Raw genomic sequence first — 26125 nt, forward strand, 5'->3', positions numbered from 1 at the left:
ACGCCACCTTTTGTGTCCAACTGAAACGCAGTTGGACGGCATCAGATGAGAACGCGCTCCAACAGAACTGGTGGCATTGTTATTATACGTCAGGACGACTGGACGGTGCCGGGCGCGTCCACATACAATGTGCATGGGCAATGTCACTTGAGAACGCAGACGGACGGAACATGAAAAGCTAAAAGATAAAGTCAGGTAAAAACACTGCAAGTGAAATTGTAATATAAGGTGCATGAGTGTGCTTATAGGGTGGATGGGTCCCACAGACAACCAACTTTCATGTGGGAGTCTGGAGTGTGCTTACCATGTGGATATTAGATTTTTTTCCTAAACCTTACCATGTGTCTCTTTTACCTAAACCTAACCATTCATGACCTTCTTTAGGGTGGGCGAGTCCAACTAACCCTGGACTTTCATGTGGGAGTCCAGTGTTCACGTCCTGTCTGAATGTGATGTTTTTTTTCTACACCTTACCATGTGCCTCCTTCCCCTTATCCTAATCATCTGAGCCAGCATATGTGTTTGTTGTTGTTGTCCCAGCGCTGGCTGCCATGTGCTGTTGTTGCCTGAACATAACCATATGCAGTGCTGTGTACAAAAACTGGTTGACAAAAAACAAACTGGAGTATGCAAAATGTGCCGGTCAAAAATTAGCTATGAAGACGTAATAAGTTACAATTATGTTTGACATTTATAAATTGCAAAAAAAAAAAAAAAACAGCAAGTCGAGGATAATATTAACATAGTAAGCCAGCTAATGCTTAGCTAACGTTAGCTTAACTGCAAAGTCATTTTTTCAACGACTTTTTTTTTTTTTTTTTTTTTTTTACAAATAATACAAACCTTAAAAAGCATTAATGATTGTTTTTATGACTTGTGACTTGATTTGGGACTTGAGTGCAAAAACCTGAGACTTGTGACTTGCAAAACAATGACTTGGTCCCACTCTGGTTTTAGCTAGATTTCTTTTTAACTACAGACTGCTGACCAGCGCTTTCTTCTCACTTACAAGACAAACTGCACACAGACCTTGTTTGGCTCAGGATTGGACTTTATTTCAGACTTCAAGTAGAGAATATCAGAGTATCTGCACTTCCAAATGTGTGTGGTTTACCAAAACAGATGAGGATCAATATTTGGTGCTGATTAACAACTAGACTGAGTCCTGAAAGGTGCACTGTAGGACGATAGTGGTGAATACTGAACAACAGGAAAGGTTTTGACACGCAGATGAGTCTTAAAAGTAACATCCACTGCCAGACAGTATAAAACCTGTTCAGCCCGACATGTCGGTCATAAGCTCCTTGTTCCTGCGAACCTCAGCAGCATGGACTTCCTGTGAAGTAAAGTAAAAAACTGTCACACAAGCGTGATACAAAATGAAACTTAAAGAATGCTAGAAGGAGGGGCTATTGCGGAACATGAAACTTAGAGACACTTTTTTTATTTATTTTTTTTAATCTCTGAAGGCTGGAAACACTGTCGACTGTTGAAACTTTCCGGAGAGTTAATGCATGCAAAATCAATGTGTTAGAAAGCCTTAATACTCTCTTAAACCTGTTTTTCAATCATATTAAAGTACCTTTCCTAGGTCATTTGTTTGTTTGTTTGTTTTTTACTTTCTTTTCAGTTTTATTTATTTTTTTGTTTTATTTTGTTTGTAATTTTCAGGTAAATTTCTGATAACTTTTTGCCAATTTCATGTTGTTGTTGTTTTTTGTGATGCAATTTCTTGTTACGTTGTTCATTTTCTTTCTTCACAGGGTTTTGGAGAAATCAAGCCAGTTTTTTTCACGTTTCAAAGGGTTAATTTATTCAAACATTATTTTTCATTTGTCAGTTCCATTTTGTCTTATTGTGTGCTGTTAAAACAGAACAATTGAAGATCTGAGCTAAGAAGCTGATCTGGTCATCTTCATAGAAAACCAATCATTTGCCAGCTACTTTTCCAAAGATTTTATATTTATTGTGACTTTTCTTCACTTCCCTGCTATGCATAATGCATAAGAATGCATAACACTGTAGTATAATTGTAGTATAACATCACCCCAACAATATGTACACTGAATATGCAAAGATAAGATTTGTAGCAGAGGTTTCATCTACATGTGTTTACATTTTTTGAGATTAGATTGTGCTTTGTGAGACACTGAGTCACATGACATGTCTTATCTTGAGAAGAAGACTTGGCACCGTTGGTCTGCTGCCACCCACAGAACAAAGTGGTGTTTGCATTGCAAACACCACTTTGCATTGCTTCCTGAAACTTGTGATCTGAGGGGAGTGCCACAAAATACAAGCTCTGCTGCATTTCATGAGAAGTGAAACAGAAGCTGCCACTGTAGTCGGAGTCGGGGAACCAGGTCTGACTGGTCTGATTCTGACATCATATTGTCCAATGCATTATAAAGGTGCATTGGGACGGTTGAATGAAAGACTAATTCTGTGTGAATAACTTTAAGCTAACCTCAAATTTAACTGTCTGATGTAACCCTACATTAAAATTACATCCAACCCTTAAGAGTTTCATCATATCAAACCCAGTTTATGTCCTTTTGTCGGGACATAGACGTTTATTTGCTCTTTTGGAGTTGGACAGTTAGATGAGATAACTGATACCATGCTGTATGCTGACTATGAAGTGACAGCCAGCAGCTGGCTGAACATGCTCATACCAAACTTTCATATTTTGTGTATTTTTGTATTTCTCTATAAATAGAATTTGAAGGTTGGCAGTCACAGTTTTTAGTGATAAACTTTGTTTCTAAAAATGTTCTGAAGATGTCACAATTCTGGGTTGTAGTAATGTTTTCAATGGCAAGTTTTCTTTTAGTTTCCAGAATGTTCTTCTGAAGGTTTGGGTAAGATTGTCTGTAAACATCATCAAAACAATAAAAATGTTGGGTTTTTTTTTTCACATTACAGAAACGTTTCATAAAAATGTGTAATCTCAGACCTCAATAACAACCTGAAAACATGTTCTAAATGTTGCTTTGAAAACATTCTTCCTTTGTTTTCATAAAAAATTGTGGGAAGGTTTTATAAAAAGAACATTCTATGATCTGTCACCTCTCTACATCACCAAAACCTCAGAATGTTGCAGTTAAAACACTATGTAATGGAAACACATTAATGGAAACACCCATTTATCACAAAAAAGTTTTTACGCTTGCATGAGCTGATATTTCAGCAATTGTGTAATGGAAACAGCATTTTCAATGGAAACCCGCCTACTGTTCTATTATTTTTTTGTGTTCAATACCATGTGACAATGTCTTGAGTTACATCAGCACTGAACTTAGGGGCCTGTTCAAAGTTACTTTTTTTTCTTTTAGCACAAAGCCAAAATGGTTTGAGAGCCATTGATTGGCACTACTTCTACACTACTTCTGCACTGTGCTGCCCATAGAGTGAGGCTAACTTGGATAACTTGGTTATGAATGTAGACTTGGTTTGGCGCTCTGCTAACTTCAGTGGGGATAAAATGATTTAATCATGCAGCTGTCCTAGACTTTCAAAATGTTATCGTAGCAATTAGATTAAATCCTAAAAACGAGTCATTTCATGGGCGTTGTGACACTCAAACAAATGTATCCACTGATTAGCAGATGTCTCTTGCACCATGTACTGTAAGTCAATAGAAAAAAGTTTTTTTGGGCCACAGGGCATCTCATGACAGTGTAATTACACTGTTTGTCCACTATAAAATTGGCTTCAAAGCTCGGAGCACTTCCTTAGGCATGTATGGGATGCTGACTTGAAATAGGGAGAATTACGCCTTTGTTATTACCACTTTGCACCTACAATCAAATCATGTAGGTTTGTGTTGGTTGTGAGACAGTGTCAAATAAAGCAAACCTTGCTGGAAAAGAGCATAGTGCCCTCCTTGGATTAATAAAATAAAATTGATGTCACAAATGTATCACAGAATGAAAAGACTTGCTTTCTCACGCAGCCGCTGTTTGAGAGCATTGAGATGAGCCTCCCGGTTCTCCTTTTTGGCCTCCATCTTTTGGATGAGCTTCTCCTCTGTCTTCTTACTAAAGATGTTGTTTTCCTCACGCACCTTGTGAAGAACCTCCTGCTCATGCTCACGCTTCTCGGCCAGCTGCTTCAGCACCAGGGCCTCCTGGGACTGCAAGCAGGGTGGGGAGAGGAGAGAGTACAGATTTTTTGGGGGTTGACAACAGGGTGGAGTTGTCGTAATGATGATGGTGAATATGGCAATGAAGATTGGGGTCGGCAGGGATTCAAGAAAAACACAAACCATAGTCATGAAACAGAAAGTGTGTTCCGAGACTTGCTGAATGTTTAGTTTTACAGGAGCAATCAATAAGACATTTACTTCCCTGTCACACAAAACAACCATGACTAATCTACAGGGGTTGACTTGATGACTTTTATGTTGCACAAGTCACACTATTGCTCATGTTGTTTTTGTGACATCTCAACAGTAAATCTCTATCTCTATTATCAGCTCCAGTGAGTCATTTTATTATCTTTGGATTAGAGAAACACTTACAGGTTCCACTTGTTCTGCATGTTTAGGGCATGGTTTGTTCCATGCCATTCATATCATATTTAGAAGAGAAAGGCCCCACTAAAAAAGGAGAAGTGTTTCCTTAATGTTTTTTTTAAACTCTGTGTTCATATGTTAACATTGTGAAAACAATCCTAGTGTACACAGCTCTGCAAAACAAATGAAAATGTTGTGTTATACACGCTGGGCAAGTAGTTGGCAGTGTTACTTTTTAATTGTGCACCACAGAAGAACACCATGGGCCAGGATGAAGTGTAACCGTGACGTCACTGCTCTCACAGGATCTGTGCATTGCCAGTTTACATATCAACAAAAGGGGTGGCATTTTCAAAAAAATTACACTCTAAAAGCAGATTTCAAAAGTTTTAGTTTTTCAGGCAAAACACAGTTGTCATGTAATCAAAAGGCCAAGCCGCAACAATGTTTCTTGCAAGAAATGTTGACACCATGTAAATGGCACCTCAGTGTCTATGGCAGTTCTAAAGGGGGGTGGGAGGGTCAGTGCTTTTGTAATATTATGTCAGGACCCTCCACAGGCCTTACTAATTATGGCAAGTATTTTCATACATACCCCTAATTTATCACTTCAAAGGGAACACTGTTACCATTCATGGGCAGTGATGAATGATAAAGTGTAAGCTAACACTGAATTAGTATTCTTGTTGTTTTATGCTTGTCAATGGGCACCTTTCCATTAACCCACAAACACTCAAATTGCGGAAATTAAAATTGCATATATAAAATACACCTAATGGAAACACATCAATTTCAAAGAACTTCCATTTATCGTGAAAAGGTTTTTACATTCGCATGAGGTGGTATTTCAGGCAATTTGTAAAAGCCATATTTCGCAAAACTGCAACGGAAACACTTCTTTGGCTTTTATAGGTCATATGATGCTGTAGCTATGTGCTTGTCAGTAGGAAATGGCTCCCTCGGGCATGATGCAGCAGACGCTACAAGAGGTATTACTGCCTCACATAACTCTTTGAAAGATGAGCGGAACTAAGGCGCTTGTCTTTTCATTATTGCTCACATAACACGCCTATGTTGCCTTTGATTGGAAATAATGCGGATCATACAGAAGTTTTGAATCCACAATTTCTCTGTGTAATCGTGAGCTATCACCTAGAAATTCCTCATATGTGGTCACTATCATGTATAAGGAGCTTGCCATTACATTTTTGCTTGCATAAGATGCCTAAATTGCCTTCAGTTGGAAATAGGGATGGCTAAAGTGGTGGCTGTTAATGTTTTGAACATCCATTGCCATGCCTCTCGGAATGTTCTTTCCAGAGAAATCACATAATGTTGTGAGAGAAAGAAGTCGCATAATATCAGTCAGTGGAAACACAGTCATCTTACAATTGTGTTTTATCAACATTTTAAAAATATCACTTCAGTTTTGCACAAATTTGTAATGCCTAGTGTGAATTGAACCTTTGGTGGTGGTTGTATGTATCATTTGTGCTTTATTAGTACCCCTCAAAATCACTTACTAGCTCTCTATTGCATGGCGTTGCCATATGGCAACAATTACTTTATCTCATTTTATTAAAAGGCAGTAATATAGAATTCATGTTTTACTGTTTAGTTTGTCAAAAGGGGGTCTGCTAATTTGATAGGACAAATACACATTCTATCACATGACCAGGAAATCCTGTTCACATCCTCTTTTTCCATGGACATGTGGTACTGACCTGAAGGCTTCTAATTTTGACTAATCCCTTTATATTTAGGTAAAATCCCTTTAAGAAAAAAAATGAAATACTCTCTGGGGAAGTTCACTTTAAGCTCTTCCGCCAGAGCAGAGTGAGGATGAGCTAGTGGACAGTGATGAGGAGAACGATGTTGACATGAACTTGGATGAGAGCTGTTATTATGCATGAACCAGCACAATATATCACTGTGTCATGCACATACAGATGAAAGTTGGTTCCATCCTCATTTAGACCTAAACTATTAATGTAAACTGAAAATAACAGTGGGCCTTAAACAGAGCCCTGGGGTACAACATTAAAAGTGCCAGTTAGAGGTGAGCTTATAAAACTGGACACAATGAGACCTTTCTGAGAGGTAATTAACAAACCAGCCCACTGCCTGCTCAAATATACCAATACTAGTCAACCTCTGTATCGAAATAACATGGTCAGCAGTATCAAAAGCTTTGGTAGCTATATTTATTGACCTGCCCAAAGCTTTCAATACTGTTGACCATCTTATCTTAGTAGAGCCTTAGTAGTACAATTTAAAATAGTAAGAAATGTTTCACAAATTGCAAGTAAAAAAAAGTAGATTTAGAAAATTATTTAAAAAGATGTAGGGACAAATGTCTAGAGAAAAAAGAAAAAATAGGGAAAACTATATTTCTACTTATCATAATTACATGTTGAAAAGTTTTTTTCCAGGTCATTTCCTTTATTTTCTAAAACTTTCTTTTTCTTTTCTTCCCTGTTTCTTGTATTTATATTTTCCGGTGCAGACTTTTATTAACTGGAATCTTGTTTTCTGCTGACATCTAGTAATGTTTTGAGGGGTTATTGCAAAAGAAAACTGGGAAAGCAGATCTAGAAAGACGAGCTGGACGGAAGAAGACTCTGCGTTCATTCTTGTAGAGCAGGATTAGACTTGTTTCATAAACATATTTTGAGGTAAGCAGGTGTGGAGAGATGATGTAGGTGTTTATCGGTTTTGCTGGTGTTGATTAGAACATCAACTTCTGTACAATCAGCAAACCTGTTGAACTTCATTGTCTGGTGGAGCATTGCAGGGAATTGCACCACGAGTTCAATGCTGCTTTACAACCAGCTTACTAATACATAGAGAAAGATATGTGATTACAGTGCTAAAGACTTTTCTTTACTTTTGTCTAGGTGTGCAGCCAAAATATTGCAATATAACCTTAAAACAATAACAACCACTGGAATGAAATTCCTTTAATACTTCGAGTGAGGCTTTGGTATTCACAATAAAAATGTATTGTCTGCGACAGACAATTTCATGGTTATGAAACTGCAAAATGGGCTCTGAAAGTTAATGCAAGGAAACCCATGAGGAATAAAACATGAACGCTAACCTGGCATTCCTCACAGTGTGAACTCTGTTGATGATGTTCTGAGTAACACAGTTTTACTGTGTGGTGGAATAACATGTGTCAGCCCTTATGTGTGTTCACATAATGGTCACTGAGAGTGGACAGTTAACCCTTTGAAGACTGGATTGTCATCAGTTTTTTGTGCAGCATTTCAATGCCTAATAAGCTATCTGACCCTTTCAGACAAATTGCATTTATTTGTTTTTAAACATAGGGAAAAAAGACAGTGAGCAACTTGACAAGAATTGTCACACACTGCAAAAGATAGTAGTATGTGACAAGAAAATGACCTTAAAAAAGGGGAAAATTACAAGAAAAGTATATTTATGATCATTTTCAATAAACTCACAAACTTTTCTTATTATTTTTAATTTCAGCACTTTCTTGGGACTTTTTTTTCTTTTCCCTTTTCCTTTTCTTTTTTGTGCTTATTTTCAGGTATCATCATATAATTCTTTATTATTTATTATTGTTATTATTTTTATTATTATTATTTTACTAATTTCCTGCTAGTTTTCGGGCCATCTTTTGAAGTTGCTTTTTGGTTGGGGCAGCATCCACCACCCCATCAGGGGCTCAGAGAGTTGATTTATTTATTTTCATTTAACCTTAATATAACCAGAAAAAAAACTCTTGAGATTAAAAATCTCTTTTTCAAGAGTTTCCTCGCAGAGACAGGAAGCAACATAAGTTACAAAAAGACAACATAGGACAAAAAAAATACCAAATCAAAAAATGCAACACCAAAAGAAACAATGTAAAAAAACCAAAAAGAATACCACAAAGTTACTGCAAAGAAAGGATTAAACATGTTAACAGAATCATTAGGGTGAAAAATGTAAAAAAAAAAAATCTTAACTAAGAAGGAGTATGATGTGATGGCAGATCTGCTTACCTTCCTCCTCTCCTCAGCAGCCTCCAGCCTCTTCTGGACTTCCTCCAGGGACACCTCCCTCCTTGGGGGGGAGGGTAGGGGCTGATGCTGGCTTTTGTCTCCAGAATGATCGAGATCCTTCAGGATAACCTCAAACGATTGGCCCGATGCTCGTTTGTTCAAGCCCTTCACCTCCAGGTCTGACACAGCCAGGATCCAGGTGGATGAAACACAAGTTAATGAGCTCTCTATCAGGTGGAACTTATTTCTTTCTTTCTGCCTGATTTTTCATACAGCGGAAGGAGGTGGGTGAAATATCTGACTGTGTCTCGACATTGTTGTTAAAAATACTAAGGGCTGCCCTAAGGGTTTAAGGGTTAAGGCGGTGACCATGAGAAGGGGGGTTCCTGCCCCCCAGGAAGTTTTTTTTTTTAGGAAAAAGATCTATTTTGATGCTTTTTTAAAAAAACAACAAAAAAAGTACTATGGCATCTTCATCTTTTTTTTTTTTTTTTTTTAAATTTATTTCCCAGATTAATTATGAATTCTGACAGCAAAAATATTAGCAGTGATTAGTAGTAAATAGAAACAGAATTGCGACTGCAATCATTACACTTAAGAAAATTTTGAAGTACTAGTACTTGAGTATTTCCATTTTCTGTCACTTTATATTTCTATTCCTCTACATCTCTCGGACAAACATTGTTGGTTTTACTCTATAACTTTTATTTATCTGCAAAGTTATTCTGAAAACTTAGATTAATAATACAACCAACAATTCAATGATGACGAATAATTGTAGATGAAACCACCCTACAGTATATTTATCACATTTAAGGACTCTTTCTTGCATGAGATCTAACAAAATGTGCTGCTTGAGTGACACTGAGGACCCAAAACCTGTGTTTTTGATCAATGCTATCATATTTTTCAAAGCTTCAATACATGATAAGATAACATAAGATTAGCCTTGATTGTCTCCCTTAGGAGAAATTTGTCTTGGATAACTGAGAGACTCAGGCCACGTGGCCACACAAATGAAATGAACGAAAATACACAGCTTGGACTTTTTAAAATATATATATTGGCCTGTTTTATTTTTAAAAATTAATTTAAAAAAATGAATATAGCAAGTTTAGATTTTAGGCATTCATAAAATGTTTGGGGCTGAAGCCTCAGACTTCAAGGCCTAAAAGCACCACAGATTATCATCATATCCCTGTGTTCTTTGCTGCACTCTGTACGGCCTAGTTAACAAGTCATGTCTTTTTTTTTTTTACTGTGTTGTAGCATTAACGACTTCCAACAACTACAGGCCGATTCAAAATACTATCCTTCAGATAAGAACAAAGTGTTATTTGTTTCTGACCTTGGCAGGGACTAATTCATGCTGGAGGGCTTATCTGCTGTTGTCTTGGCAATGATTCCGCTGTTTGAACTGTCCCTCTGTGCTAAATTTCATGTTACTTCCGACCAAATCAAAGCACACACCATAGAAACATAAAGAAAAGCAAAAACAGGAGTGGAGAGAGTGGACTATTTTCAGCACGACAAATGAAAGCTCATAAACTTATTTTTTAGAGACATCAGGACATCTGGATGGATAGAAGAGACAATAAATCAACTGTTTGTGAGGTAGACAGACAGACAGACAGGCATGCACACACGTGTGCGCGCACACACACACACACACACACACAGTCAGACTGACCTCCATACTGATAGAGGCTGTTGGGATGTGGCTGTGTGTAGAAGCAGGAGCAGAGCAGAGACAGCATGGACATCTCCTTGATCTTGTCTGTGTAGGCTGTTACAGAGAGATAAAAAACAAATGTTACATCTGAAACCTTAACCTGAAAACCCTTTTAATTTCTTGTGCTGAATTAAACTTGAGTTTCCTCTATAGGGAATTTGGAAGTAATACAACAGCAAAAAAGCAGGATGATTGAAATAGGCCTTCAAAGGGCACGAAAAACTATTTTTGTCAGATAAAAACAAATCTAAGGTCTGTCTGTTCTCTCTCCCCAGGTGTCAAATACAAACGCTTTGTCATGCCCATCAGTTTGTTATTTCAGTGCTGAAGGCACCCTTTGGCTTTTTTATGAGTTGCAGCTTCAACTACTTCAAGAATCAAGATTTAAAAAACTTTGTCAACTTTATCACATAGTGACAGAAAATTGCCTTCTGTAGGGGGCTCCAACGACATGAAAAAGCATTCACACCCTTCGAATGTAAACCCATCCACAGCCACACTTGACACTGAGAGCAACTGACATAGAAAAAAGCCCACATATTACAAGTAGTGGAGGCGTGTGGGTTTTTCATCCAGGAGATGGCAGTATTGTGTTTGAAACCAGTCATTACCAAAGTAATTTTAACATAATGTTAGGTAATTCAGGTACGGATGTCACTGATAACCGTCTGGTAACGTTTTTACCTCACATTACGTTACGTAACAGACACAGGTACCTGGTACCACTGTTTTTGGTACCTGCTCTCCTGGGGTTCCAAAAAAAGCCAATTGGGGACTAAGAGGTACTAAAACGTACTAGAAGGTGACGTGAAACACTGCAGACCACTGATTGGTCGGAATGAATCGTCACTGTGTCATTGCATTATCAATACGCAGCCATGCCAGCCAATTTTAAACAGCCAAGCTACTGTAGCGGCCGCAGTTTTGTATCATTTTTTTTCTTTCCCAAAATGACAACCAGAAAGATTATGCCGTGGTCGCTCAAGGTGGTGCAAACGTTCCTCACTTTGTTGGGCAGTGTATCAGTGTATCCAGCGAGTGTGAGTATGTGCGTATGTGTGTGTCGTGTTGAAGATGATGTCACAGCAGTTTTGCATGGTGTTGCTATGAAGACTAGCTACACTGAGGCAGTACTATCTTCCAATAGAAAATGACCCCCAGAAAAGTACCCGATACCAAAGACAAGAAGAGCAGAATAGAGTGGGTTCCATGTAATGGACCTACACCTATAGATACCCTAAAAGGTGGCCTGCGCATCACTGTCAGATGCTGAGGGGTGTGACAAAGTGTTGGTATTTGATGACCTGGAAATGACAACGGCTTTGTTTCTCCATTATAACAACCTTGTCTCATTCCAACTTGTCAAAAAATTACGCTTGGTCCGTGGCCCTGGACGACACATAGAGGGACCCTTTAGCACTGGTATGTGACACACCAGTGGCGTTTTTTTTCTTGTTTTTTTTCTTTGTTTTTTAAGCTGATGTCAGTATTGCGGCGAAAACGAGCACAGGCATATGTGTGTAAGACAACTGGTAAAAGAGAAATTTATCTGCAAGCATAGTGAGGAGTACTCAAGGGCAGAAGATAAAGGTATGCAGGGAAATGGAATGATCTGCCGGTGAAAAGCAACACCGTGTCGAGCCCATGATATATATATTTGCATCTTTGAACATGTTAATGCAGCTAGCTGACTGTCTTTCAGCAAGGCCAACAGAAATAGAATAAAATCTAAGACATATTCTCACAAAACATTAAAATTGATCTACCTTGAAATGAATGGCTCTTTGAAATGCAGTCCAGATTAAAAAGGAAAGGCAACTTGTATTTCTCATCTTTTTATTCTTAAAAAAAAAGACCAAAAACTGCTGTTGAGCAAGTTAATTCAGGACCCTGGATGTCATGGTTATATCAAAAATCTCACATCTTATGTTCATCATCGAGAAATTGTGTGTATATATCTACATATGTGTGTACATTAACCCTTTGAAACCTGATAAAATGGCTTGATTTCAGGTTAATGGCTGTCAGCCTATCAAAAGCAAAATTAGCCAAAATCAACATCCCAATCTTGATCAAACATGTACTGATTCGTCTGTCTGAGTAAAGACAGTTTGTTCTGTTCAAAGTGGAGAGTGAGACTGTAAGTCATAAATGTGACATCATCTCACATGACTTTGGGTATTAAAATAGCGCTTGAACCATCACTTTTGATGTCTGAAAGCTTACATTGCGTGACTGAAGCTGAGGCACACTACAGTGCCTTTCAGGAAAAGTTGTTATTTTTAGGAAGTTTCTGAATTATTAACAAACACTTCAAAAACACTCTCTGACTCCACAACCCTCTAATATAACACTGCGGTGCTTGCTGCTGTATTTGGATGAGTGATTGTGCCCACCAAGCTTCCCTTCCATGTCGCCAACTTTTTAAAGCACCAGGATTCAAATTGGGATCATGAGAAAATAATAAAACCAAATAAATCATTGTAATTCGTTTTAAATGACCACAAATATTCAGACATATAGCAAACCTTGGGGCAGGATAGTGTTTTGTTCTGTTCTTAATCTTCACCATGAACTATTTCATGAAGGCAAACGTGTCATGATAGTGATCCAAGAAAAAATTATCGCCAAACTTGTTCACTACCTTCACCTTCCAAGACACTAAAGTTCTTCTAAAGTAAAACCTTTGCCAGCCATATGTCAGCCGCCTGACATAATACCGCTCAGCAAATGCATGCCCTCTGAGGAACTCAGTGCATTCATTATTTAAAAGTTCAGCAAGTTCATGTGTGTTCCAGGGCTGTGGCACATGGCATCAATCTCACCATCATTTAAAAGGAGGAAGGTATCATTAGAGGTAACATCCACAATCATGGCATCTGGTCCAACCTGTTTATTCTTAGTAACCGAGAAGGAAGCACACAGCACGAACCATCAGCTGTGGGATTAAACTCATATCCTCAGAGACAGTTCACACGGGAATTATCCTGTTTGGTATGAAAGCACAACAACAAACTTCTCAGGCACATTATTGAACCAATAAACAACTTCAAAGGAACAAAAGTCACTCAGGAAATGAGCAGGGGAGTATACAGAAGTCATTTTATGGCCTGCAAATAAAAATTGGCAAGGTTGGCCCTTGTGACCAATTTTCTATTCATGGGCAGGATCTCAAGGTGCAGCCAAAGGGAGGAAGGGGTCTGGTTTGGGGACCTAAGAATTGCATCTCTGCTCTATGCAGATGATGTGGGTTTGTTGGCTTCATCACATTATGACCTTCAGCATGCACTGGGGTGGAGAGTCTCGTAGACTGAGGCCATGGTTCTGGGCCATTAAACAGTAGATAGTAGGGAAAGAGGGAAAGAATTACTGCATCAAGTGAAGGAATACAAGTATCCCGGGGTCTTGTTCACAAGCAAGGGTAAAATCGAGCAAGAAGTGGTTTGGTACAGTGTCAGCAGTGGTGCAAGCGCTGCACCAGATTGCAGTGGTAAAGTTGAGCCGAAGGCAAAGTTTTCGGTCTACTTGCCCATCTATATTGCACCCTCACCTATGGTCATGAGCTTTGGGTAATAACCGATAGGATGAAATTAGGTATGCAAGTCAAGCCCCCAGGAAGTGTGCCATGCTCTGATGCAAAACTTACATAGTGGCCGACATTGGAATTACATTGTCACGTGATGCACACTGGCCCAGAAAGGCTTTTCCCCATTTGCTTAATATTGGTGATAGGATGATATTCTGTTGTGCAATTGATGAGCAGAGACACCAGTTGAAGTTTCAATAAGGAAACGTTTATTACGAGCACTTGGGTCGATACAGGAACGAGGGAAACATGCAAGTGGTGGATCGACGACGAACAGAGAAAAGACTGGGGTATTTATGCAGTTATCATGACGTAGATGGTTGGGATCAAATTCTAACATATCAGGGACTAAGGTTCTTCTGAGAAGTGAGGAATGTGTGTGTGTTACTAAATTTGCTGGCACTGGTCCATCTCAGGTATCTATGGTCAACTTGCAGGAACCAAATCCTTAATTCACTGGATAATTTTTTTGAGACATGTTGACCATTCAGAACGCATTTTTAAATAGCCATTATTTAAAACGTTAAGTCCTAAAGTAATAAAATGCGCCATTTTCTGAATACAGAGATATTTCTCCAGACATAAAATGAACGCGCATTGGACCTGCGGGACTCCACCACGTGCACACGCATCTAACTCTTGGAGTCCCTTACACAACACAGGCTTCGTGCCAGCCGTAGTAATGGATATTTTTGAATCATAATTCATCATTTTGACCATTTTACAACACATCCATACACTGTTGGCTGTAAAGCCTGTAATATGGACGTCTCACCGTGTCTGTATCAGAGACCATATATACAGTCTGCGGTCTGTATTCAAACTACCGGTTATCAGTGAGCAGCGTGGAGCACTAGTGACAGTTACTAAACGGTACTGAACGTAGTATTTACTTAAAGTTGAGCTGTGTAATAATACACGGGGCAATATTACAAGGCACCGCCTTTTATGATATTTTTGTCGGCACAACACATTTTGATTCTGTTAATTTAATTTCTCCGGTCGTGATTATGATATGATTCCCGGATAAGTTGTATGTATATTTGTGTATCTGTGTGTTTAGAGAGATAGATATACCATTATCTGATTATCACGTAAATATTAAAACCGACAGCACTGCTGTCGTTATACCATCGATTAGCGGCTGTTGCTACTAGGAGAGGAATGCTCGTGAACGAGCGCCGTTTGCTTCGAACACTCGGGTCATTTGTGTGAGCAAGCCAGTGAGTGGGAGTCAGTGCTCGGGTACACTCGGCTGCACTCTGCCGCGTTTGGCTATCGTTAATCACTACTACGCATGCTCTATGGGCCAGTAGATCCAGGCATTTTACACTTTTCCAAACCCAGAAAAATAGTTTTCTCTGCTTCATGCACCACTGAGCAGCTCTCATAGGAATGAATGAGGCCCCGCCCCCACGGCTACATTCAGATTTATAACAGATCCATGATGCAAGCGGCTGAAATGAGTTTCACCTGGAGGGTGGCTGGACTCAGCTTAGAGGTAGGGTAAGATCGAGGATGCCCCCTGTTGGAGGTGTTCCGGGCATGTCCAACTGGTAGGAGGCCCCGGGGCACACCCAGAACACACTGGCCTGGAAACACCACGGGATCCCCCAGGAGGAGCTGGAAAGCATTGCTCACAAGAGGGACATCTGGAGTACTTTGATGAAAATGGATGAATAGTTGGATGGATGGAGGGGCAAATCTGGCCTTTGTTAGGGTGCTGGGTGGCCCTGTGTCCATTTTCTCATTCACAATGAAAGTAAAGGGATTCATGGGATTTTTTCAACTTTGAATGTAAATAAAGAAGCAGAGTGTGTAGAAAAAGCATCACATTCAAGGGTGTTTATCAAAAAAGGAGGATCCTTGAATGTCTTTAAACTGTAGAAAATGCAAAGCAAGTTGATTATTCCTGGCATACTGAATGAGATTATATACTGAATTTATGTAGTGAATATATTACATTTGTTAATTGTCAGTGTATTAGATTATGTATTGCAATACCAGCAGTAACATAATTATGTATGTATATAAGATCTCATCTCTCTTCCAAAGAGGCTAATTGAGAAATAGGTTTTCAGGGCCTTAGACATGAATGACTAAATTACAAACACTTCATAAAGTGCAAGTGTAAATTCTGATCTGTTAGAGGGGATGTGTGGGATAAAAATCCTCCCCTAGGTCAGATTTATGAGATCTTTACCTTATCTGGTTGTGTTCCTAATAACGAATTTTTTTTAAAAACGAATGTGAAATAGGTTTTACTTATTCCTCACAGATTACACACAAAAACAGAGCTCAGTAATGCATTCACCTTTTATGCTGCTCACATTCCCCTCCTGTTGTGGGCCTAGTTGGAAATGAATCTATTTTTTGATAAAAAAGGAGTAAATACATCCCACAGATGCTTGTCCTCAAGTAACCCAGCAAGTAATTTGTCCTCGACCCTCTCTACACCATAGCTGCAAAACAAACCAGTCCCTCACGAAGGCTTCTTCCTCTCTCTCTCTCTCTCTCTCTCTCTCTCTCTGTGTGTGTGTGTGTGTGTGTGTGTTTAAACCAGTCACAGTACCAATGGGTGCTGCCAAGGTGACATCATGGAAGTGTAAGCGAGTAGGCAGCCTCCCAACCATGAGCAAAACACCTGCAGTATAGTGTTTCTCAATATATGGTGCAGGTCTAACCCTGCAGGTCATGGAGAGGATGCCACACGTCTCCAATAAAAGAGTTTAATTGCATTTTAATTCAATAAAATTGAAATGATAACAAAATGACAATGGCAAAAATGAAATATATGACAGTTATTATCTTCATCACATACAGATCTTCAGAGTGAAGATGGTTGGACAATTAGCTTTCCATAGACCTCTGTGTGTACTGCAGTACAGTTCAACAGAAACTCCAGCCTCCACAGTGATCATGCAGCTGAATCAGCACCTCTCTGAGGATTTATTGCATCACTGCTGGCTTAGTCTCAGCTAGGTGTCCCTGATAAACTGGCAGGAGTGTATTCATATAAACATAGATCCAGGCCATAACTTTATTTGCACCACATCTGACACCGAAACACGCCCTCTGCTGTTCAGAAATGCAGATACCAGTTTGTTGAAACAGCTGATTTCATTAGCTCAGGGATCCTTAACTTGCTCTCCTTGGGGGCCACTTCTTTAAAATGACCGGCGGCCACAGGCCTGTCACAGCAGTCACATACATGTTTCTAGAAGTTTGGGACATTAACAGGGTTTTGGGACATTTCTCTGGTATTAAGACATTTCTCGGATTTTAGGATGTTTCTAGGTTTTGAGGAAATTTCTAGGATTTTAGGACATTTCTCAGGTTTTAGGACAATTCTTAGATTTAAGGATGTTATAGGATTTTAAGAAATTTCAGGATTTTAGGATGTTTCTTAGATTTTAGGATGTTTCTAGGATTTTAGGATGTTTCTAGGATTTTAGGAGATTTCAGGATTTTAGGACATTTCTTAGATTTTAGGATGTTTCTAGGAGGTTAAGATGTTTCTGAGACTTTAGGACACTATGAGACTTTTAGGTTTCTAGAATTTTGGGATTCTAAGATTTAAAGACAGTTTTGGGACATTGGGACATTTCTGGATTTTTAGCACATTTTTGGGGTTTCAGGTTTCAGGACAAGGATTTTACAACATTTTCTTGGACATTTTTAGGAGTTTTTGGACCGTTTTCTAGGATTTTATGACATATTTAGGATTTTAGGACATTTCTAGGATTATAGCATGTTTTAAGCTTTTAATACATTGTTGTTAAAAAGTTGTAGATCTGATACAACAATTAGGCTAATGTTAACAGTACAACACTATATGTGTCATAGTAGCCTCCACAGTGTAGTTGGTGTGATTCACAGTGCTAAGTGTTCCTCAGTAACAAGTCCTGAGGGCTGACTAAGTGATGAGCTGTGCTGCTAAGACTGAAGTTTTTCTCACTGAGGTTTTTGTTGAGGTTTTCCAGCTGCAGGCCAAATTCAGACAGGGGCATATCCAGGGAGTGGCCTGGGGTGGCACAGGCCACCCCTGAAATCTGATTGGCCACCGCAGGTGCCACCCCATTATGACTGGCTATCTGTTCAGCAAAAAAAATGATCAAACTGTTGAAAAGTTTGTTTACACAGGCTTATTCATTTTAATTTTTTGGTACTTAAATTGTGTTGGCACTTTAAACTTGCTATTGTACTATTTACTTTAGGAGGAACAATTCCTGCAATAAAGTAAGGAAGTGTTATTTTTTTGTGTGGTGTCATTCTGATTGGTAGGTCTATTTATCATTTGAACTCAACCATAAACAGGAATGTAAGACACTACAATGTTCGTAATTAAAGTAGGTATGGGTAGAGGAAATGCTGACAGGCGTGCCCACAGCAGCACCCATATTTCATGCCACTCCTGCATGAGTCAGTGCCCCACTTGGGCCACTCCCGAAAAAAAAAGTCTGGAGACGCCACTGAATTCAGAAAACCTTCTGTACAGAAGTAAGTCATGGTGTGATGTTGTGAAGAGAGAAAAACAGGACGTTACTTCAATGTCCAGGATGTGACTGAATGGCAGGAAGAGGAAGAGTGGGATTTGTGCATTCACCACGAGGTCATTTATTATTGAGATGCTCATCAGGACGGATGCATTAGACCCACTCAGCATGCCATGCTGTCTCTCTGCCCCTGCCATGCAGAAGAAGACTCTTCTTCCTCTTCACAAAAAACTTAAGTCTCCAAATCTGCTGCCGTCAGCGGCTGTTGGTTTCTGCCTACAGAGTTATTGCACTGAGTGTGGGTGAAAATGCCACACCACACCACTAAAAACTAACAAGCCACATATCGTCATGCTCATCTGCACCATTAAAATCCGACTGAAGTCATACACTCAAACAAACACACACACATGCACCCAGAGGCTCTAGTGGCTTCACATTTTTATAGCCAATTAAAAGAAGATGATCAAGCAAGAGGAAAGAGTGAGAGGATCTATATGATCCCAGCTGAGAGATATTATACATCAACATACTGTATTTTATGAGTCTGCTTTATTATAACCAAAGGGGTGTATGATCTCGAGGGGTATTATTTGTTTGAATTGTTGTTCTGCATATTGCAAAGGTAATAAAGTTAACCTTGAGAAAAATACTTCACCCACCACATGCAGTGACTGGACAGATGTTTAAGGGTGATAAAGTCAGCAGGGTATGAATCTCCTCCTTAACGCTTTAAAATCATCACTAAGAAAAAAGTAATGGTATTTTTACCCTTTGCATTTTTTTATTTCCTAGGAGCTGTAACTAGGAAATAAAAACACACACACACACACACATAGGTATTTTTTTTTTAACACACCAAATTACTTTTTATATAAAAGGGCTCTACTAGTATTATTTCCAAGTATGTATTCTAGATATTACAGTAATTTGAAAACATCTCAGAAATGGTGAAAAATCATACTGAAATTATTTCTTTCATCAAATATATAATGTAAGAAAATTAAATATATGGTATCAACAACAGTAAATATTTTTATTTTTTTTTAAATTTTATAAATATTTTTGATTAATTACATTAGCATCACTACTCTTGCCATAAAAAGGCCAATTCAACTCTTTGCTTGCTCATGACTTCAGACAGTAAAAAAACATAATCCCAGAAAGATTTCACAATATATATTATGGATAACATTAAATGTGTCCATTTGATAACAATGAATGATCAGAAGGTAATTTTGTGCTTTAGCAATTAGTCAATTTTAGCCCTTTAACACCGGGACTGTCATCAGTTTTGTTGTGGTGCGTTCAGACACCTTTCACAAGTGTATAAACCTCTGAAACCTGAGAAAATTGCTTTGAATTATTTTTGAAAAACTTTTGAAAAACTGCAATGAGCAACTTGGAAATATATATACATATATTATATATATTATATATATATATATATATATATATATATATATATATTATTATTAAAAAAAACTAGGGAAAATGCCCAGAATAACTCCAATGATTACATTTATAATGGAAATTTATAAATGTAATCACTGGAGTTATTCTACAAAAATAAAACGTTGTTCTGATATAAACGTCTTTATAATATAACGTTTTTCTTTTCTTTTTTCTTTTTTTTAGCATTTAGCATTGTTGCCTATTTTAAGGTAATTTTTATACCTTTTTGTAAATGTTTCGCTATTTTTTTCCCCCATTTTTTGCTGAGTTGCTCATTGCCTTCTTCATCTCATGAAGAAAATGAAAACATTCTGCTCATAGAAAGCCAAATTGACTGTTTGGTAGAGCACATTTTTAATTAAAAAATAATAATAATTTGACCCTTGTGCAAATTTCATTTTTTTGTAAGAAGTCATATAAATGTGGTCATTCAAACTTCTGAACATGTAAAAAAATATCACACAATAATAGCGACAGTGATGAACCAACAATGTTGTAAAAAATAATGGTGGCATGGTTCAATCCTGCTCAGCCCTGAAAGCACCTGGGAAACAAACATGATGAATCCATTTTTTCACAATGTTCTTCTTGAGGGAGTAATGACAGCTATACAATATATGGCTAATGGTGTGTGTTCACACTCCTCCACTGTGTAGTGCATAGTGAGTCACACAGTGAGTAGACAGCTCAGAGGAGTGTTTGGATCTTTGCAGCATTACACATCACTTCATCAGTTTAAACTAGGGCAAGGTAAGTGTTTGCTAAGCTCCACTGGAGATCCACCAGCACAGTCAGCTCTGTTACTCTTCCGAATCCTCAAAATGGCTGACTTGTGCACCACACAGTAGCATAATGGATGTAATCAAATCTTATTTCAAAAGGGGGAAATGTGTTCATTATTCATGTTCAGACTCCTCGCTGTGAGCTGCCTGCAGAACATGACATCAGCTGTGAATTCCTGACTTTGTTTTCTCTGTGTGCTTTCAAGCCACTATAGCTTCCCACTGTGCTCTACTGTGGAGGTTATTGTAGGTAATGAGCTTTGTGTGTGTGTGTGTGTGTGTGTGTGTGTGTGTGTGTGTGTGTGTGTGTGTGTGTGTGTGTGTGTGTGTGTGTGCATCACAGAGGTGTGTACACAATAGGAGTACATGCGTGCGACAAGGAACAGGTTGAAGAGTGGCTTACACAGCCAGACAGCGTGCAGGGTTTGATACATTATTCATGAGTTTGGTGCAAAAGGAAAGACTCAATATTCAAAAGAAACAATATCATGCCTGGTGCAGCAGAGACATTTTCTAAATGACTCCAATATGACAGGCAATATATGGAGAATATAAGGAATAGAAAGAAAAAATTCTTTGGGCTAATGTCAGTTCACTCAGATCATAAGAGGGCTAAAAAAGATGAAAGAGAGCAGCTGTGGGAGAGGGAAGATGGGTGAGTTTGGAGGATGGAGGATGGTGCGTGAAAAAAGTGATTGAAAATAGTATTCAGCTGGATCCTCTGGCCCAAGCATCGCATGGACCTCACATCAAAAACAAGGAAGCATGTGGAGCACATAGATCACTGTTTGCCAGCAAGCTTCCAGTTTTTATTTTTTAATCCTGTGTGCATGTCCCCTTTTCTTTAAATCATTCTGTAACCTGTCTCTAAACTCAGATTTTTTTGTGAGGCCCATGAATGCACTGCAGGTGAAACTTATCATGAATTATTTTTAACTCAGCAGCAGTTTGAGTCATGGTGTGGATAACAGATCAGTTGATCCAGTCAGAGGAGAAGCAGAGTGCTGAGTGAGTGAAAGCAAACTTTTAAACGCAGCATAATCAACCGTTAAGTTTCACTTCTACTGCACCTGGTGTTCTACAGCTCCTTCAATGACAACAGTATGCTCTGCGTCCCGAGTGTGGTGCAAAGGATAACAGCACAGAACGTACATTTCAGTCACGCTAGAAAATCTTTTTGTGGAGACAGATGTTTTAGTTGTGGAATAAATGAATGTGTGGGAAACCCTGGAGATACAGCACATATAGATGACATGATGAATTGATAGAAATACTGTCCTATGAGAATGAGTGTCAGTCAGTAGACCCACCACTTTGGTCCAGACTGAAATATACCTGCTATTTCTTGCATTTATATACATTTAAATCAATCTAGCAAATACCTAAATGTTGTATATGGTACATTATATTGGTAGTATAACAAAAATAGATAATAAAAATGTAAAATGTAATGCAATGTAAAAACTAAACTCTTAAGGTTAAAAACGTTGATGCACTACCTTGCCTTACAGTGAACCTTACATACTCATCATGAACCTTCTTGCCCTCCTATCCTGTATCCTTAGTGCATTGTGCTTTATTATTGTATCATATTATTACTATTGTATTGTATATTGTAAGATTGATGTTCGATTTGAGCATCTTTTTAGGAGGACGTTTAAAGGAATACTTTACCCGTAAAACAATCATTTGTATATGAATCACTCAGCGTGTTAACTTGAGTTTGTGAAGAAACCTTTGTTTTTCATTCATTCCTTCACAGTTAACTAAGAATCCAAATTAAGGCAAACATAAAATTACATTATAATCATGGTCCGCATTAGACAACAGAAAAATAATATCACAACATCTATATACAAACTCTTATAAAACACACACACACACACACACACACACACACACACACACACACACACAGCATAATCCACGTCTAACTTATCAAGACTCAGTACTTTACAAACACATGCATTTCTGCTTAAGCGTTACCATATAAAACACCAATCAGTGCATGTGTTAGTGCTCTATTTAAGCAAAGTTCAAATGCACCAGCATGCCTAGTTGTGCATTTTTGTTGTAGGAGCAGCATTTGTGATGGCATGATTTAAACCATTACATTTTAGCAAAAATGCACATGTTTGGGAATTACTGAGTATATGACTGGAATAATGAGATTTCTGCACATTCGTGCTGCATGAGTTGTGTGAGAGTTTGTTAACGGATGTTTTGATATTTTCTGGCTGTTGGTTACCACAGTCCTTGTTTACTTCTATTCATGAAAAAATAATCGCCTGTTTTGGATTCTGTGTTCACTGTGGAGGCATGCGTGAAAAATAGTCATCTTCATAAATTCAAGGTAAAGCAGTGAGTAGTAGATATGTCAATGATCATTTTGTTGATGAAGTGAAATCAGTTGTTGCAGCTTTAAGGATTCAATACTTCAGTAATATAAAATATGTACTGACATCCAGGTTTCCTATGTATCCTAATAACTTCAGTGATCCTCTGACTCATTATACCATAATTTATTCAAGTTCAAGTATTATTAAGCCTAAACATAGTTTTAAAAACATCTATCTATCTATCTATCTATCTATCTATCTATCTATCTATACATACATATATATATAAACAATCGGGGCTGAAGCCTTGGATGCCCAGGCCTAACAACGCCCCTGACTGAGGGTGTGCCGACTACCATCTACTGTAGGTAACACACTGACAATGGATAACTACCTCATAGAAACCCATTTCAAAATCGCCAAACTATCCCTTAAATTTGGCATTTTGTGTGAAATGCCATATGACAGAGCGTCATGTCTTTGCACAAGATTAACACAATGACTAAAAGATGTCACTTAAGATTATATGCTTTACTTTACACTGACGATTATAATTATACTTAAATTCGGCAACAACATGACCCCTTTAAACCCTGTGCAAATGTGTGTAATTTTTTAAAAAAAAAAACAAGGGAAAAGGGGCAGTGAGCAACTTGGTAAGAAATTAGTAGATATAGAAAATTATTTTTAAACAGCGAAGGAAAAATATCTAAGGAAAAAGAAAAAAAAAACAGGGAAAAACTATATTTATAATGATCATATTTACGTATTTAAAATTACGTTACAGAATTATTACAATTTTAAGCATTTTTTGTCTTTTTTTTTCTTTTGCTTTTTTTTAAAATATAATTTTCAGGTAATTTTCTTTTTTTCTCATATCTTTTTACCAGTTTCTCGCTAATTTCTGGGTCATGTCTTCTTTCGTTGCTCATGTTTTTGACAGAAATAAAGCCAAGTTGCTCAGCTTTCATGGGGTTAAAACATCTGACCTAATGACCTAAACATAAGATGAACTTTTTACCATGTGATCTAGAGAACCTCAATAAATATTGTAGCACAATCAATGTTGGGATAATACTGTGAGAATTAACCCAGTGTTCATTTTGTCTTCACTTATTTGCAGTATAAAGTCACCATAATGATTTTGATGTTAGATGCATGCTGCATTTCCAGCTTCATTGTTAACCTGTGCGTAGTTTCTTCTTGTGTTTTTGATCTGCATCAGTGAGCTGGCTGTTGGTCAGCTGTGGACACTGCAAATAAAAGATCAGCACCTGCTGTTTCTAGAAGAATCTAGCTGCGCGTACATGTCTGTATGGGACTACGGGAGGTTCTCCTCTCTACATCAGAGCCCCTGTGCAACCAGAGAAGAAAACCCCAGTTGCCATGACAATGGCAGATACACCCCACCCTCTGAATAATCATATTGACTTAAAACAATACAGCCCTCCCCTCCCCCGTCACACACACACACACACACACACACACACACACACACACACACACACACACAAAAATATCCAAAACATTTCAATTAAGGACCGAGCTGGTGTGGAACGTGTCATCTTACCTGATAGTGTGCTGGTCATTGTTGCTGACAGTGGAGGAAGAGGAGAGAGCTGGAGGATGCTGCTGGATGGAGGAGAGAAGAGAATGTGAAGCATTCAGAGAGACAGGATCCAGGAGGAGGAGGAGGAGGAGGAGGAGGAGGAAGAGAGAGAGAGAGAGAGAGAGAGAGAGAAACATGGGCTGGGCTTGAGTGTCTGTACCCATGATGGTGCAGCACACAAGTCTATGTGCCTGACATGGATGGATGTACACTGAACAAAAATATAAACGCAACACTTTTGTTTTGCTCCCATTTTTCATGAGCTGAACTCAAAGCTCTAAAATATTTTCTATATACACAAAACATACATTTCTTGCAAATATTGTTCACACAATCTGTATAAATCTGTGTTAGTGAGCACTTCTGCTTTGCCGAAATAATCCATCCCAACTCACAGGTGTGGCATATCAAGATGCTGATTAGACAGCATGAATATTGCACAGGTGTGCCTCAGGCTGGCCACAATAAAAGGCCACCCTGAAATGTGCAGTTTTGTTTAATTGTGGAGGTCTGGGGGGGTCAGAAAACCAGTCAGTATCTGGTATGACCACCATTTGCCTCACGCAGTGCAACACATCTCCTTCGTGTAGAGTTGATCAGGTTGTTGATTGTGGCCTGTGAAATGTTGGTCCACTCCTCTTCAATGGCAGTGCGAAGTTGCTGGATATTGGCAGGAACTGGAACATGCTATCGTATATGTCGATCCAGAGCATCCCCAAACATGCTCAGTGGATGACGTGATGGGTGATAATTCTTTCTTCGTTTAAGTCTGCACATGGGATGTGTTGGCAGTAAGACAAATACAGAGTATTAGCAATTGTCATTACTATAAATATATTATCAGAGCCTCTAAAGCTGCAGATCATACAGCCAGAACAGAAAACCAAAGGATGGTGATGCGCTTCATGGTTTGAGAGATGGCAAGATGGAGGAGTTGTAGGAGGGTCGTGTAGGAAAGCTCTCACAGTGATGGTGACAGTGAAGAGGGTTTGCAGGGAGGGGCTCAGGGGTCAGAGGTCGTGAGGAGTATTACTCAGGGATAGGTCACTTCTTGTAAGTGAATCAATGCTATAGACTGGAATGATGCACCATCACTCTGAAGACAGGCTAAGATTACATTTTGTGGTTTATGGATCCAGTGTATTTCAGTGATGTAGTCCACTCCCACAGGGTGAGTGGAAATTTTTACAACACTCTTTAAAAATTCATGTGATTCTATCCGGTATAGTTTGTAAGAGTTGTTTCCTCTCTTGTTGATCATATCATACAGGATGAATTATGGAAGCTATAATGTTAATTAATCATACATCACAGCACCAGGCAGTGCATTGATTTAACACCACTCTGAGTAAACAAGGACAGGTGCATGCGTGTGTGTGTGTGACTGAAAAACATTAGCAATTCAAATATTCCATGGATTCCTGCTGGCTGGAATAATACAGGGTGGGCTTTAAAGCAAACCACAGAGGAAGAGCATAATAGATCAGATTTGTAGACTCCTCAGTGCAATATTTTTGGGGTTTAATGCAGCATGGTGATAATGTATGTAGGACCAAATCTGCCGTAATAAAAAAAGAATGATTCAATCACTAAATAA

The 26125-nt window shown here is 38.5% G+C and overlaps 1 protein-coding gene across 1 annotated transcript; it reads right to left on the reverse strand.

Annotated features, from left to right (window-relative positions):
* Positions 1-1033: 1033 nt before the first annotated feature.
* Positions 1034-24584, reverse strand: stmn3 (stathmin-like 3). The gene is made up of 5 exons (XM_042496509.1): positions 24490-24584; positions 10220-10315; positions 8530-8708; positions 3944-4135; positions 1034-1336 (listed from the first exon to the last, which is right to left on the reverse strand). The coding sequence occupies exons 1-5, from the start codon at positions 24581-24583 to the stop codon at positions 1277-1279; spliced, it is 621 nt and encodes a 206-aa protein (XP_042352443.1). The 5' UTR covers position 24584; the 3' UTR covers positions 1034-1276.
* Positions 24585-26125: the final 1541 nt, after the last annotated feature.

This window comes from Plectropomus leopardus, chromosome 2, assembly GCF_008729295.1.
Source record: "Plectropomus leopardus isolate mb chromosome 2, YSFRI_Pleo_2.0, whole genome shotgun sequence".
NCBI lineage: Eukaryota > Metazoa > Chordata > Actinopteri > Perciformes > Serranidae > Plectropomus > Plectropomus leopardus.